At 39.4% G+C, this 13,840-nt stretch overlaps 3 protein-coding genes, 1 long non-coding RNA gene and 1 other non-coding gene across 10 annotated transcripts; 2 read left to right on the top strand and 3 right to left on the bottom strand.

Annotated features, from left to right (window-relative positions):
* Positions 1-48: 48 nt before the first annotated feature.
* LOC129581912 (nuclear envelope phosphatase-regulatory subunit 1-like) lies at positions 49-1,944 on the bottom strand. The gene is made up of 6 exons (XM_055473210.1): positions 1,836-1,944; positions 1,605-1,755; positions 1,226-1,297; positions 621-804; positions 371-425; positions 49-288 (listed from the first exon to the last, which is right to left on the bottom strand). Exons 2-6 carry the CDS (start codon positions 1,690-1,692, stop codon positions 247-249), a joined length of 441 nt encoding a protein of 146 aa, XP_055329185.1. The 5' UTR covers positions 1,693-1,755; positions 1,836-1,944; the 3' UTR covers positions 49-246.
* A 740-nt stretch (positions 1,945-2,684) lies between these two features.
* On the top strand, positions 2,685-2,767 carry Trnak-uuu (transfer RNA lysine (anticodon UUU)). Its single transcript is given in 2 exon segments — positions 2,685-2,721; positions 2,732-2,767. It is a non-coding gene; the product is annotated as a tRNA-Lys (tRNA).
* Positions 2,768-3,597: 830 nt separating this feature from the next.
* LOC129581692 (SOSS complex subunit B2-like) lies at positions 3,598-4,095 on the bottom strand. The gene has a single exon (XM_055472904.1). It carries the CDS (start codon positions 4,093-4,095, stop codon positions 3,598-3,600), a length of 498 nt encoding a protein of 165 aa, XP_055328879.1.
* Positions 4,093-7,479, bottom strand: LOC129582100 (uncharacterized). Of its 3 annotated transcripts, XR_008689591.1 has the most exons (6): positions 6,959-7,479; positions 6,515-6,636; positions 5,953-6,235; positions 5,313-5,386; positions 4,448-5,214; positions 4,093-4,389 (listed from the first exon to the last, which is right to left on the bottom strand). It is a non-coding gene; the product is annotated as an uncharacterized LOC129582100 (long non-coding RNA). The 3 variants fall into 3 exon arrangements; XR_008689590.1 differs by having other exon boundaries at positions 4,093-5,214; XR_008689592.1 differs by lacking the exons at positions 4,448-5,214; positions 5,313-5,386.
* LOC129582097 (protein HGV2-like) lies at positions 4,475-13,760 on the top strand. Of its 4 annotated transcripts, XM_055473510.1 has the most exons (16): positions 4,481-4,810; positions 4,895-4,946; positions 5,083-5,209; positions 5,284-6,198; positions 7,675-7,762; positions 10,827-11,178; positions 11,327-11,446; positions 11,603-11,721; positions 11,807-11,881; positions 11,962-11,985; positions 12,070-12,176; positions 12,241-12,453; positions 12,575-12,800; positions 12,885-12,929; positions 13,005-13,150; positions 13,212-13,760. In XM_055473510.1, exons 6-16 carry the CDS (start codon positions 10,979-10,981, stop codon positions 13,410-13,412), a joined length of 1,476 nt encoding a protein of 491 aa, XP_055329485.1. In that variant the 5' UTR covers positions 4,481-4,810; positions 4,895-4,946; positions 5,083-5,209; positions 5,284-6,198; positions 7,675-7,762; positions 10,827-10,978; the 3' UTR covers positions 13,413-13,760. The 4 variants fall into 4 exon arrangements, with proteins under 4 accessions (XP_055329487.1, XP_055329485.1, XP_055329486.1 ...); XM_055473512.1 differs by having other exon boundaries at positions 4,475-4,946; positions 12,073-12,176; XM_055473511.1 differs by having other exon boundaries at positions 4,481-4,946; positions 5,284-5,543.
* Positions 13,761-13,840: the final 80 nt, after the last annotated feature.

Genomic DNA, 13,840 nt, shown 5'->3' with positions numbered 1-13,840 from the left:
AGACAGCAAACTTTGCCTCCACGCACAGAAGAAAGCTCAGCCACACCATTATCAGCTTTTTTCCTCTTTTTGCGAGTATAGACTATTATCTGTAACAATATGTATTTATCTATGTACATCAGGAGTTCAAAACAATTACACCAAAACACATTACCACATTAACATAGACTCTGTACAAACTCAGGTAGCAGAAGCACAAAAGTGACAACTGACAAGATGAATATCCCCGGATTCCCACAGTTCAGATTACGCGATTCCTGAGCGAGGCTTCAAAATTAACTTGCCATTCTGCAAACAACCAATGATTTGGCATCAGATCATATATGTAAAATTTCAAGTATAGAGTAGACGTAATAATTTTAATTATTACCGTATCACAAGACATATTAAAATCCTTAAGAACAGTTTTCACCCTTGCGGATATTCTGAAACAAAAAACATCTTTATAACAAATAGACGACCGACTTGGACGAACACCTAAACCACAGAGATACGAGGTTTCCGTCAGTCAGTCAGTGGTAAGTGCTACTGTAGCAAATAAATTAAATCCCGCAAATTAATACGCCCAGCGACTGCTTACGGAAATGTCTATACGGGCAAATTAGGGAAGCGCAACTTACATAGATGAAGCTACGACACGGTGGTGAATTCCAGTAAGGAAAAGAATCGTCAAAATCAGTGTACATAAAACGAATCCCGGATGGTTCAGTAGGGATTGCCAAAATGAAACCTGCTGTGTCAACGGATCCAGAAGCCATCGTGCAGTGGATATCACAGTAAACACCGACGCCAAAGCTAGCACCACTAAAAATACGAAAATAATTTCTAGTTTTAAACCTTTACGCAGGCATTTTCAAGAATGTCATGTATTTGTCGGGGTAGATATGCATACAGATCAGAAAAATTCACTGATTCCAAATCTGTAATCAGTCTGCGCGGATGAAAAATGTCTATGCGTGAACATGAACTGAAAATCCTTACGCAGTCTATGATTTTAGGCACCGGAGCAGATGTCCAATAACTTAACTTATTTAATATTAATAAAAAAATATCTTTTTAATTTCATTTTAGGCACTGCAGCAGGTCCAATAACTTAACTCATTTAATAAATAAATGTCTTTTTGATTTCATATTAATATACAAAAGCCAGGAAACAATTTGTGCCAATCAAGAAAAATCTGATAACGATAAGTCGAATTTTTTTTACTTATAACTTATTACTTACTCTGCCATTTTCGTGTCGTACTGCGCGGGCATGCAACGATCTCCATCATTCTACTCTCGAATGCTTTAAGATCTGAAACACAAACACCAAACACGTGTCAAATGCCTTTTATTCCTTTGTGCACAACGATAAAAACACTAATGAGCACTGTACTAAAACATATCACGTAATCGGTAATACTACTGATCACTGATCGTGAGCAAGTATCAATTCTCAGGACTCAAGAGTGTGACAGAGATTACCTACTGATGCATAATACAAGCCCCCGAAAAAGCAAATCGTTAACCAAAATAAGAACTGAAACTATCATCAACTACTTGTATTTACATGCAGCCTTATGAGAACACTGCAGAACACATTTAAACGAAGTTTGACATACCATCAAAAACATTTTGCTCGGTGTTGATCTCGTTCCTGTCACCACGAGCCCGAATATTCGCAACATAATTTTGCGGTTTCCTTGCCATGATTATTGCAAGATAATGTGCTTACGCACTCTGTGGATAAGCGGTTGCAAGAAGGTTCTTAAGCTAAAAAAAAGAACTTTCTATTTTCTAACCTGTAATCGATAATTCAATAATATAAGAAGTTAAGAAGAATTTGAACACACCAATTTGTTGCCTTTAGATGTTTAGAAGTCCAAAATTCGTATGCGAGTGCAACTTCTCCATGCACATTGCACGAGAGCATAGTATTACCGTGCAGACGGATCGTTTGTGGCAATTTTTATCGTAAATTTACGTGAACAGCACCACTGACATAACATACCGAGGCGGTGAGCATGCGACGGGCAGTGCTGGCAGTACTTTGTTCAGTGTGACTGCTGCCAAATTGCGTGCAAATTTTAAATATTCAAAAATGCTCAACTTTTTGTATTCTCAAGTCAAAATTGAATCCATAGGCTTAAAAAATACGTAATAATACATACTTTTTGGTTGTAAGAATGTATTTGTGTGCTTGTGTGCCAAAGCAATGTTATGACCGTAAGAATTTAACATACTCGTCTATGGCAAACCTGGTGCTGGATTTATGCATTTTCCCATAGAAGACTATGTTAACTGCGGAGAGTCATATCATTACTTTGTAATCAAAATAAAAAAACTAAATCCATGCTGCCAAAAGGTATATATTATTATGTATTTTTTAAGCCTATGGATACAATTTTGGCTTAAGAATAAACAAAGTTGAACATTTTTGAATATTTAAAATTTGCACGTAATTTAGCAGCAGTCACACTGAACAAAGTACTGCCAGCACTGCCCGTCGCATGCTCACCGCCTCGGTATGTTATGTCAGTGCTGCTGTTCACGTAAATTTACGATAAAAATTGCCACAAACGATCCGTCTGCACGGTAATACTATGCTCTCATTGCACACCACATCACTGCCACTTACTCTGACTTACTGTCACTTTATGACTTTCTAGTGCGGGAAATCTAATACCTAAATATTGTAGCAAGCCCCTTTAGCTCAGTCGGTAGAGCGTCAGGCTTTTAACGATAAGACACCTGAATGTCGGGGGTTCGAGCCCCCCAGGGGGCGAAGTTTTTGTTTTTTTTAGATTTCAAAAACAGTGCAATGTGACAGGTGCGAATAAATAATTTTATAATTTTAGTTCCGGTGTATCCGGTACATTTTTAGATCTGTAAGGATTTTTGTGAGCTCACTAATAATCAATTTACATATTAACCGATCCGGTAACATTTTTACAATTTCTATAGAAAACTGAAATTGCGTGTTACGACCCCATTACTGTAAATCTCAAATCTATTACTAATTATAGCACGATAGATTTTAACCTATTTTTGAAACTTCATTATTTAAGGAATACTAGGAAATTTAGAGTGCTTAAAATTAGAGCAGTGCAATGCTATGATGCAGTGGCACGAGTAGAGCAAAATCAGCAAATGTACTCGTACATTGTACAGTACAGTGTTAGTACAGTGAAAAAGGATTCGAATTTCGAAACACACAAACCGTGGCAACTTGCAAGTTGCAAGCGATTTAGCTTTGTCAAAATCGGACAAAAATTTGAAAATACGTACTTGTACTTGTCTTCATCTTTATATAATTATACAGTAAGTAGTAAGTACTAAGTACTTATTGAGTCTGACTGAGTTTTACTCTACCCAAAAGGATCGAAAAGAAGAGTTTAACCATATGTTTGTATGAGCAATTGATTTTCGTTTTGTCGCGGAAAATGAAAGACCATTATCAACAAGAAACGCTCAATAAAATACAATAACTGTCTACATTAAAAGCTTTATTATTTATAAGCTTAAAGCTCTGTACTTTAGTATCAATGTAGGTATTGTATCATGTACATATCTATATCGACATCATCAAATTTTATCGCAGAAAATTTGCAAGAACTATCCACGCAATCCTTTATGATTTTCTCCGAAGGATAACAACGGTCCATGAGCATGCGAAGGGCCAGGCGCATTCATACCGGACGAACTGGCGAAGCTATGGCCACTCTGTTGCATAAAGGAGGCAGGAGGAGGAAACGGAATTTCACTCATATTCGGCTCTTCGCAAATCGGAAAACAGAATTCTCCAATCCGTTTCAGATCGCCACCTTTCCCGACGTAGACTGTCAAATATGTCTTGAACATGGCACAATAACCGCGCAGTAATCTGCAGATATCACCTGGCTTCAAATGTTGTCCTTCTTCGCCAAATAAACAGAAGTTTATTGACCCGGACCTGTCCGCTACTCGAAATGTTCGGAGTTCGGTTCCTTCCTTCGTGCGATAGCAATTCCCCAGTTGCTCTAGCACCATAAACTGCAGGTTAACATTTTTTGCACCGGGTTTCAAATCGCGTACGAGCATATACGCGATTGAAGAGCCCTGATTTTCCGACATTTTATTCTGGAGTTTGAAGAAGAGCTGCAGACTGCAGAGCTACCGAGAAGTTACCAATATCCGCACTTCCGAGGCTGACTTTTCCTAACTCTTGTTCCAGGTGATCTTGCTCTAAACAATCTGGAGTTCCATTACCCTAATAAACTTTTTTAATTTTCTGCATTATTAATCTTAACTAACCAAAATACGTGTTGTTCAGAAATTTATTGGCATTTGCCATTTGGCACTAAATGCAAATTTTGCCCGTTGCCACTTATGGAATTCCAAATCCGACAGCTTCATCGATTTGGAAATCTGGAATTGGAAAACATCAATTGTCGATTTCAAAAACATCGATTACGATTTTTCTAACCCGATGCAGGACTTAGAATTTTTTCCAACTTTACAAATTCCATTTCCACATTCCATTTCCAACTACTGTGTGGGATTTTCCATATAATTTACTGGAAATGGCCTTAAACTGGTGTGCTCGCCATACGAAATCTGGCAGTTTGCGTTGTTGTTGACGTTAATAGAAACTAGAAAGTATGTGTTCCTTTTTATTTGAAAAACGAAACCCGTTTATTTCTTCGAGTTGCAGTATCTTTTTTGTTTTATTCTGATTTTGTACTTGTGCCCGCTGAGGGGCTCAAGTCCTCCAAGTGCTTATGACCGGGCCGTGGAATGGTGGAGTCCTCGATGTTTACGTCTTCTGGCCCGTTCTGGGGTTCTAGCCGTTGAGTAACAGCTGTATCTTTCCGCAACCGTTCCATGTGTTGAACAATAGTCTAAAATTTACTTCTACCGCTGTAACTTACAGTGGGATCCATAACGGTCGACTGCTTCCCAAAATCCAAAGTTTCCCGAACACGGTACGTTTCTTACGTTATACTTTGTACGGCAGCACTATAACGACTAATGAATTGTTCGGCTGTGTCACAGCCCAAACTTATTTTTGTAAATTTCATGGTATTGATGTAAGTATTTGTTGGTTTCGGTTTGATGCAGATACAATGGAAGCTTTTTTTGTGTTTGCGGATTCTGTCGTCGGGCGGGCCAATAGACTCTATGATACTGCAGATGGGGATCAGGACGGCATTGAAGGAGCACTGGGGCAGGTTGAATGTTTAACTGGGTAAGCTGTAAAAATCCGATAAAATTGCGGTTAACCTAATTTGATTCTGCCACGTTTATTTTGCTGTTTTTTAGTTGCACACGGGACATATGCGAAAACTTACCAAACGAAGTGACGGGAGATGCTCAGCAGTTGTTCTACGCTTTGCGAAACTGTTCAGAGGACTTGCATCAGCTACTGCGGGAAGACGAAAATGGGTCGGATTATTTCTATGAAATGAATGGCGGCACTAACAAATACGGAAAAATTTGTATTCCGGATAACGAACTCTGTGAAATGCGATGCGAAGGCTTCACAGTTAGGGAAATTGCTGGGTTTTTTGGAGTCACGACACGTACGATCGAGCGCAGGCTTGTTGAATACAATTTAAATCATAAAGTAAATTTTAATGCCAGCAGCTATTTTAACGGTAGCGTCTTATTTGTATTGGCATGGCCAAGTAAAATAAGTTATTGTAAGAGAAATAATTTCCAAATTTTTACAGCGCGGAAAAAAATTTTTTTCGCGATTTTTATCGTAGTACAGCGATATATCAGCAAATGATAACGGTATCAATCTGGAGAGGACGCAAACAACTGCACTGTTTTGAAACACAGAAAGTATCATAATACATTACAACAACCAGTTACTGATCAATAAGGTTTGATATTATTTACATAAAAACCCAACGAAGAAACAAAAAATCACTGGTGGTGCTCAAGTATTAAACAACAATTATTACCTTGTTAAACAACAATTATTACCTTCCGGCATTCGAAGAGGACGTAACTGCTGTGAGGTAGCGTCCTGTGGGATTCAATTGGACATCAAAGAGCAGAAAGTGTGAAACATCCCCAACACTGACAAATCGGCGGCATTCACAAAAGATAAATACCCAACGCTTCCGCTGCAGAACATACAGACAGTGTCAATCAGCACACTGTCAGGAATACGACTGTGCTTTCCTGGAAGCCGTGTGAAGAACGACGAACTGCCCCATAGGCGATCAGGTGATTTTCTCCACCTTGTGCCGCAGCGCTAATTTTTCTATAACGTATTCAAACATAATTAGCACCATAAAACTTTAAAAAATGCGGCGAAATAAATAAATGCTAATCTACTAAATAAATAATACTAAATTACATCGCAGAATAACTTCATAAAGTAATGGCAAGAAATAAAATGCACATCGAGTCTTCATGTAACTCTCTTGAATTGTCTCAAACATCTTCTGCTTATTACATAAATGCTACAAGTAGATACTTGTAATCAAAGATCTGAAAGTTGCAAAAGACCTGCAACTTTTCCATGGACAAGGACACTTACTGACTAATTCCAAAATGACGCCTTGTCGCCCACTTTAGAAATTAGCCAATTTACTGAACCAGCAACAATTAGCACTACCAATGTGTTGCCATTTGGTTCCCAGGATAAATCCATGATGGAGTCTGTAAACGCCAATAAAATTCATTCTAAGTTTTTCTGATAAATCACCACATATTACTAAAACAAATTAACTTTTAAGTTTTTACTAGTCAAAGGAAGATACTCTGTAAAGGCAAAAAGATCATGAACGTGGTTACAAAAGAAAACTGATCTTGTAAAATAAGCCCAATCAACCATTTTCCTAACAACCTGCTACGAAAACCTGTTACGAAAACCGGTAGTCAAAAATATCAAGTCACGTGTTAATTATTATTTCAGTACCGAAAAATCTTGCAATGTATAAATTTATAACTCCTCAAACCGGTCCCACTCTACTGTACTCACCTAGTATTTTAATGGATTCTACGGGAACTTCCGTTCGTTTAATTGAGGCGAAAACCCCCAGGTTGATAAAACATTCCACCGTGGTCAAACTTTGTTTCCCCCTTTTCTTGATATGGTTATAACGCTCCACTTTGACGGGCATGTAATCGCGGTTTTTCTACCAGTAGAACTCGCAGTCCTTGACGCCGAACAGCTGTATAATGCGGATCTCCTCCATGGGCTTGTCTTTATCGGGTGGAATACACAGAAGAACAAGTGATGGCGACGGGGTTTCGATAGACCCTGAATCTCCAGATACGTCCTGGAGATTCGATAAAACGGGACGACAAAGCCAGGAGACACGAGATAGCACAAGATGACACTTCAAAGGGATCGAAATCTGCCATACTCAGAACTGCAGATTTCTCTGAAATATACATATATCCGCTAAACTGAATAAATCCACTCAAACAAACTGAAAAAATAAGAAAAAACAACTTTTAATAGTAATTGTACTGTAAATTGCAACGCCAACGGCAACATCCAGACTTCACTATGGCGTGAACACCAGATTAAGGCCAAAATCCAGTGATTTATAATGAAAGTCCATTACAGTAACTGTAATGGAATGTGGTATTGGAAAATCAAAAGTTGAGAAAAATTCAAGTCCATCATCCGGGTTGGCAAAATCGTAATCGATGTTTTCAGAATCGGCAATCGATGTTTTCCAATTCCAGATTTCCAAATCGATGAGGCTGTCGGATTTGGAATTCCATAGCCACTTACTGAGGCTGAGGCATGAGTTCTGTTTGGCTCTAATGTCGTGTACGTACTTTATGAAGCAGTAGGGCAAGGTGTGTTGTCGACTAGCAAATGGCTGCTTGTGGGGCGGAGACTTATTTTTAAAGCCTATGTGTACGCGCGTACCCTATGTCGACCTAAACATCACGGCTGATCTAATCCTCCTGGAGGGATTGGATGGGTGCTATTCACGCACTTCGGTTCATTTTATGGACTTCAGCGTCGTGCTCAGTGGCAGCGTTTACACATCCAATCTGCCACAAAATCCATTGGAAGTTGTTGTTTTTCAGTGCCTAAGCGCAAGTCCAAGCACGAAAATAATTAATATTATTTGAAATTAGAAATTTTAGTTTCTATCAAAAGGAGGGCATAAAAAGCAAAGCGCAAAACGTATCGACCCTGATAACAGATACCTGGTTTTCTGTTATTATGGTTCCATTCTGACTAGCGTGTGGAACTTTTTGTGAATTGTAAAAGGTACCGCATATCGACATATGCCACGTATAAGAAGAAGAATAGAATGAGAATTTTTCTCGTTCGTGCTAAGTTTTGTTTTGGCCAAATCACAAATGAATTTTTTTTCGGATAACGTTCCATATGTTACACTTTCAGACCAGCAACAGAAGCATTACAAACCTGTTTTTTGTTTAAAATGAAAAGTCAAGGACCGTTTTCGTCCTACCAAAACATGCTTACAAAGAATTCTAAAATATCTATAAATTATCACTTCCACTCACGGAAAGCCTTTCGACAGCACTAAGATGAGCACTCGGGTTAAGACTATGGTTAAAACTAAGGTCAGCATTCGGGTTTTTACTTTGGTTAGAACTAATGTTAGCACTCGGGTTAAGGCTCTGGTTAAATTAAGTGCAAAACGAAACGGGCTTACCATTGTTAGGCTGAAGCATTACTTAGTTAGATAGTTAATTCGATAGAACAACGATTCAAAAAAGTTTATTTTTTATGATTGAATTTAAAAAAGGAAATGGCTATTCTTACCACCCCAGCACCTCCTTTGGCTATTCTCACGACCTTTCACCACCGTTTGGATATTCGCACCCACTTTTTAAAAATATTTTTGCCACCACCTTTGGCTATTGTCGCCACCTTTTTACACCTCCTTTCGACTGTTCCCATTTCCTTACATATTTTAATAATAATATTATGTTTATAAATGCCTACGGAGATCTTTCTTTTATAAAAATGATTGTAAAATCATATTTGTATAACGTTATGCGTTTAGACGCACGATCTTTAAAAGCCGGACAAGTAAACCCGATAATACTTGCCGGTATCAACAAGTACTGTACTAGCAGGTACAAAATCATGAGATACAAGTCAGTTAAATATGACTGGATCCGCCACAAAGTGCATGACGCTCAAAGAACTGGAAGAAAATCATTCCAGCATACCCGGCGAGCCGAATGCAATGCCGCTCTAACCGTAGCCGCACGGCTGAAAGAACACCGCCTCATCATTACTAAGCAAAATATGCGGCATAACCATCCTCTTACCAAGAATGGTTGGCAAAACGTGCTGGAAAATCGACGGTTGGATCCGAAAGAAGCTCTAGAAGTCCGTGAACTGATAGAATCGCGATAAGTTTAAAAAAGTGCGAGTGCGAGTGATAAAAAAGCTACTGAGTTTCCAATAAGGCCAGTCGATCGACATTGTTTCCTCGGGTATAGCAGCAAAAAATGGATACGACTGTAGCGTTTTCGCCATTGCTTTTGCAGTTGAAATCATTTACCAGGGTTTACCGGAAGAAGACGAACTCTGCAATAAGAAGATGCGAGAACGTTTGGCAAACAGCTGCAGCACGGACAAGATGCGCCTAGATACTTTTCCGGCCGGCGGCGGCCCCAACCGTAAAAAAAAGTGCCCCTAACGGCAAAGCTTTGCTTTTTGTCACGAAGTTTTTTATAAAATTTACTGTGTAAAAAATGCAATAAAGAGGTGAGAATAGCTAAAAGAGGTGTGCAGAGGCGGTGGCAATAGTCAAAAGGTGGTGTTAGAATTCAATTCTTGGAAGGTGGTGGGAATAGCCAATAGGTGGTGAAATGACGTGAGAATAGCCAAAGGAGGTGCCAGGGTGGAGAGAAAAACGATTTCCTTTTTAAAAATCAATCAGAAAAAATAAACTCTTTTGAATCGTTGTTCTTTCGAATTAACTATCTAACTAATAATGCTTCAGCCTAACAATGGTAAGCCCGTTTCGTTTTGCACTTAATTTAATCAGAGCCCTAACCCGAGTGCTAACATTAGTTCTAACCAAAGTAAAAACCCGAATGCTGACCTTAGTTTTAACCATAGTCTTAACCCGAGAGCTCATGTTAGTGCTGTCGAAAGGCTTTCCGTGTGTGGAAGTGATAATTTATAGATATTTTAGAATTCTTTGTAAGCATGTTTTGGTAGGACAAAAACGGTCCTTGACTTTTCATTTTAAACAAAAAACAGTTTTGTAATACTTCTATTGTCTGAAAGTGTAACATACGGAAAGTTATCTGAAAAAAGATTCATTTGTGATTTGGCCAAAATAAAACCTAGCACGAACGAGAGAAATTCTTCTATTCTTTTTCATATACGAGGCATATGTCGATATCTGGTACCTTTTACAATTCAAAACCATTTACAATTCAATTTAAAACCATAATAACAGAAAATCGGGTATCTGTTATCAGGATCGATACGTTCTGTGCTCTGCTTTTTAAGCCCTCCTTTTGATAGAAACTAAAATTTCTAATTTCAAATAATATTAATTATTTTCGTGCTTGGACTTGCGCTTAGGCACTGAAAAACAACAACTTCCAATGGATTTTGTGGCAGATTGGATGTGTAAACGCTGCCACTGAGCACGACGCTGAAGTCCATAAAATGAACCGAAGTGCGTGAATAGCACCCATCCAATCCCTCCAGGAGGATTAGATCAGCCGTGATGTTTAGGTCCCTATGTCGTCAACCGTGCACTGTGCAGTTCGTGCTCCGCTTTGAAGTTTCGCGCACTTTTATTTTTCAAAATTACAAAATACTTTGGACGGATTGTCAGTGTCAGAATGCCGTGGAAATTGACAAATTGTGCTGTTAACAGACTTTGAGATCCACATTTTCTGCCAACTTCAGGAACTGCTTTAAAATTCCGTTTTGGGCTCGGTTTCTCGAACTGATTAGTCTGAGCTACACTGCTGCAGTCTACAGAATTGAATAAATTTGTCAGCCCGAGCATTCCGAATAACATTCCGAATGGCTTTGGACGAGGTCTCTTCGGTGGATCCATCAGTGACCGACATCGAAATGCAGTCCGTCGAAAAGCAGCAACCTCAACCAGTACTGAAGACAACTGAGCCACATTACGCGGTCCCAGGATCGCCTTCGGCTTCAGGCAGTTCCAGCGCCGCTGCAGAAGCTTGTATGCCAGGAACGTCGGGCAGTGCATCCACAACGTAATATTTTTATTTTATTGATCGAAAATTAATATTAAATTATTCTTGTGATCGTTATCACTTATCAGTTATCAGACATCGTATACCTAACTGAACGGTAGAGATCGCGACGTGTTTGTGAGTTCTGTTGAAAGTTCATCTTGAATAGGGACTGGAAGCGTGTGGAAACGGCCAGAACCGCACTTGAAACCGCTAAAGCTTTGATGAAAGTGGATCCAGTGGAATACGAACGGATTATTGATACACTGGACCAGGTTTGCTCTACATTGTAAGTAACCGGTTTGACTCTGGTTGTTCTCTTACGGTTACAAGTTATTGTGGTATGATCGTATATTGAAAATAATTTTGTTGTACTCTGCTTATTACGCACGACGTGACTCACGAGTGTAGAATCTAGATGTCATAGAATGATGTCGGTTTGCAGGAAAAAGGAATTGGGCGACTTCCACACGGAAACAGTTGATGCATTGTTTCACTATGGCAGCATCCTTTTGGAGTATTATCAGATGGGCGCAGGATTGGTCAGTAACAAGGCTGAAGATGGTAAGAAAGACAGTATTCAATTATGATAAGTGTTACGAATAAAACGTGCGTTTGTTGGAAGCGCTCTCATTGTCTGCTCTTATAGCGATTAAACAGTATGCGGCGGAAATTCTAGAGGGCTCGAAGGAGGAGGAGGTTGGATTAACTGATGAAAATAAAAGTGCGTAATTGTTTTCTGTATCGGTTCACCGAGCGCTTTTATGTTCTAGATTTGTTCAGAATAGCTTTTTGTTTTTGCAGATCCTGGAGATGAAGTTGGTGAAGGTACTCGTATTTATTTTCTTATAGTCTGAAATCTTTTCTTCAGATGTGATTTTGTGTGAAAGAACTAACCGATTTTTGTTCTAGAAGATAATGGTGAGGATGATGATGCGCAGTCAGACGATGATTCAGTTGAGGATGATGGTGAAGCCCTGGATGTTAGTGATCATCTTGACGACGAAATGGATACCAATGTATGCTGTTCCATACTTTTTTATCAGATGAGAACTGTTGCTGAGTCGAACTGATGTTTTGTAGGCTGAAAGTGTTCCTGAGGAATCTTCCACAGTTGCGGCAGAACCGATCTGTTCGGAGAGTGTCCCAGCAGAGACTTCCAAGAAACAAAACGAAGATGCTATCGCTATCGGTGAACTCCGGTATGCATGGGAAATCTTGGAGACCGCCCGAGTGGGTTACGCCAAACGCGTTAAGGAAACAGGAGCGTTTACCGATAAAATCCGCTTGTCAGACGTACGTAATGGTTTTCCGTGTTTGTGCTTTTTTGTAATACTATTTAAGCAGGGAACATGTCTTCATGTATTGAATACGGACGGTGAGCAGTGAACAGCGCCATTAGTTTTTCTTAATTTAGATTCATCACAAGCTGGCTTTATGCGCCGCGGAGAATGGTCAACAAAATTTGGCTTTGGTAGAAGCAGAACGAGCGCTGAAAGTCTGCGAGGAAGCTTGTCAACCAACCGACCGTGAACTGGCAGAAGCATATTTCAATTACGGAACAACCCTCAGTATGTATGCTTTGTTGGCGGAGGCAGCCCATAATATGAAAACAGCCGTATCTATTCTGGAAAACCGAAAAGGTGAGAGTATGCTGTTGTGGTATTTTTATGCAATCCTATCTCGTCTGCTAGTAGTTCGCTGATAAAACGGTTTTTCGATTTCAGCAATGAGTAATGCTAGAATTTCTGTTTTGGAGTCGTCTACCGAAGGTACTACGTGGTATTGCTTGCATATTTTCGTTAGGTGTCGTGTCGTGTGTAACTGTTGTCTGTTAACTTGTACAGACAAAACTGCTGAAATCTTGAAACTGAAGAAGGAAGTGGATGAAATCTCCGAATTGGTTCCTGATTTAATGGCTCGAGTGCAAGATATTTACGAAGACATGAGACTGGGCAGCGATGAGGCCAGGAAGTTGTTAAATGATTGGCTTGTACGTTGTTTGAACGCATTGAGTATTTTAAATAACAGTTTTAATTGAATCCGCATTACAGAAGGGAGTCAGCGAGCAGTGCAATTCGGAAGCTGGAGTGGCTGTTAGTGCGGCGCCTGTTAGTGATATATCTCATCTTGTCCGAAGGGTTAAAAGATCCAGCGACATGGTCGAGGACGACGCTGTAAAACGGCTGAAGGCATCTGATCCATCATCATCGGACACTGCGGAACGAAATGGCACATCTGATGGAACCAACTGATGAAACCTTTGCACACTAAGGAACATTTTTTTCGGTTTTGAGCGGTTTTCAAATGCGTTGTTCTTTTTAAGTATTAATTTTCAAGCATTTTCGAGGATTTTTCATTTTTTTGTCCTGATTGTATCGAATTTTGGCAGGTTGTGGCGCAATTTTCTATTGATCACATTATCACAACAGTGAGTTTGGATTCTCACAATCAACTTAGTGGTCTCTTGTGAGCTTCACACTGCAGTGCAGTTGAATGCACCTTTTTAGGCTACAGTACACTGATTGTGAGTACAGTCAGTACTTAGTCAGTTTCTTCGGAAGCAACACCTGTCTTTGTATTGTTTAAAATTATCAAATCGGCACTTTTCAACGAGTGAATCAATTTGTTTCCACGAGAAGTAAATTTACGTAATTGTTAACCATTTAAATCGTAACCAGTA

The sequence above is a fragment of the Paramacrobiotus metropolitanus genome, unplaced genomic scaffold (genome assembly GCF_019649055.1).
Source record: "Paramacrobiotus metropolitanus isolate TYO unplaced genomic scaffold, Prichtersi_v1.0 Parri_scaffold0000006, whole genome shotgun sequence".
In the NCBI taxonomy this organism is placed as follows: Eukaryota; Metazoa; Tardigrada; class Eutardigrada; order Parachela; family Macrobiotidae; genus Paramacrobiotus; species Paramacrobiotus metropolitanus.
Note: the sequence above shows the minus strand (reverse complement) of the source record. Positions and strands in the feature narration are given on the sequence as shown.

Coding starts and splice junctions, on each gene's coding strand:
- LOC129581912 (XM_055473210.1), bottom strand. CDS start 1,692: ATGGCAAGGAAACCGCAAAATTATGTTGCGAATATTCGGGCTCGTGGT. Junction 805..1,225: donor TACGACACGAAAATGGCAGA/GTAAGTAATAAG, acceptor TCGTATTTTTAG/TGGTGCTAGCTTTGGCGTCG. Junction 289..370: donor TTAATATGTCTTGTGATACG/GTAATAATTAAA, acceptor GGTTGTTTGCAG/AATGGCAAGTTAATTTTGAA.
- LOC129581692 (XM_055472904.1), bottom strand. CDS start 4,095: ATGTCGGAAAATCAGGGCTCTTCAATCGCGTATATGCTCGTACGCGAT.
- LOC129582097 (XM_055473510.1), top strand. CDS start 10,979: ATGGCTTTGGACGAGGTCTCTTCGGTGGATCCATCAGTGACCGACATC. Junction 11,179..11,326: donor TCGGGCAGTGCATCCACAAC/GTAATATTTTTA, acceptor CATCTTGAATAG/GGACTGGAAGCGTGTGGAAA. Junction 12,454..12,574: donor ATAAAATCCGCTTGTCAGAC/GTACGTAATGGT, acceptor TTCTTAATTTAG/ATTCATCACAAGCTGGCTTT.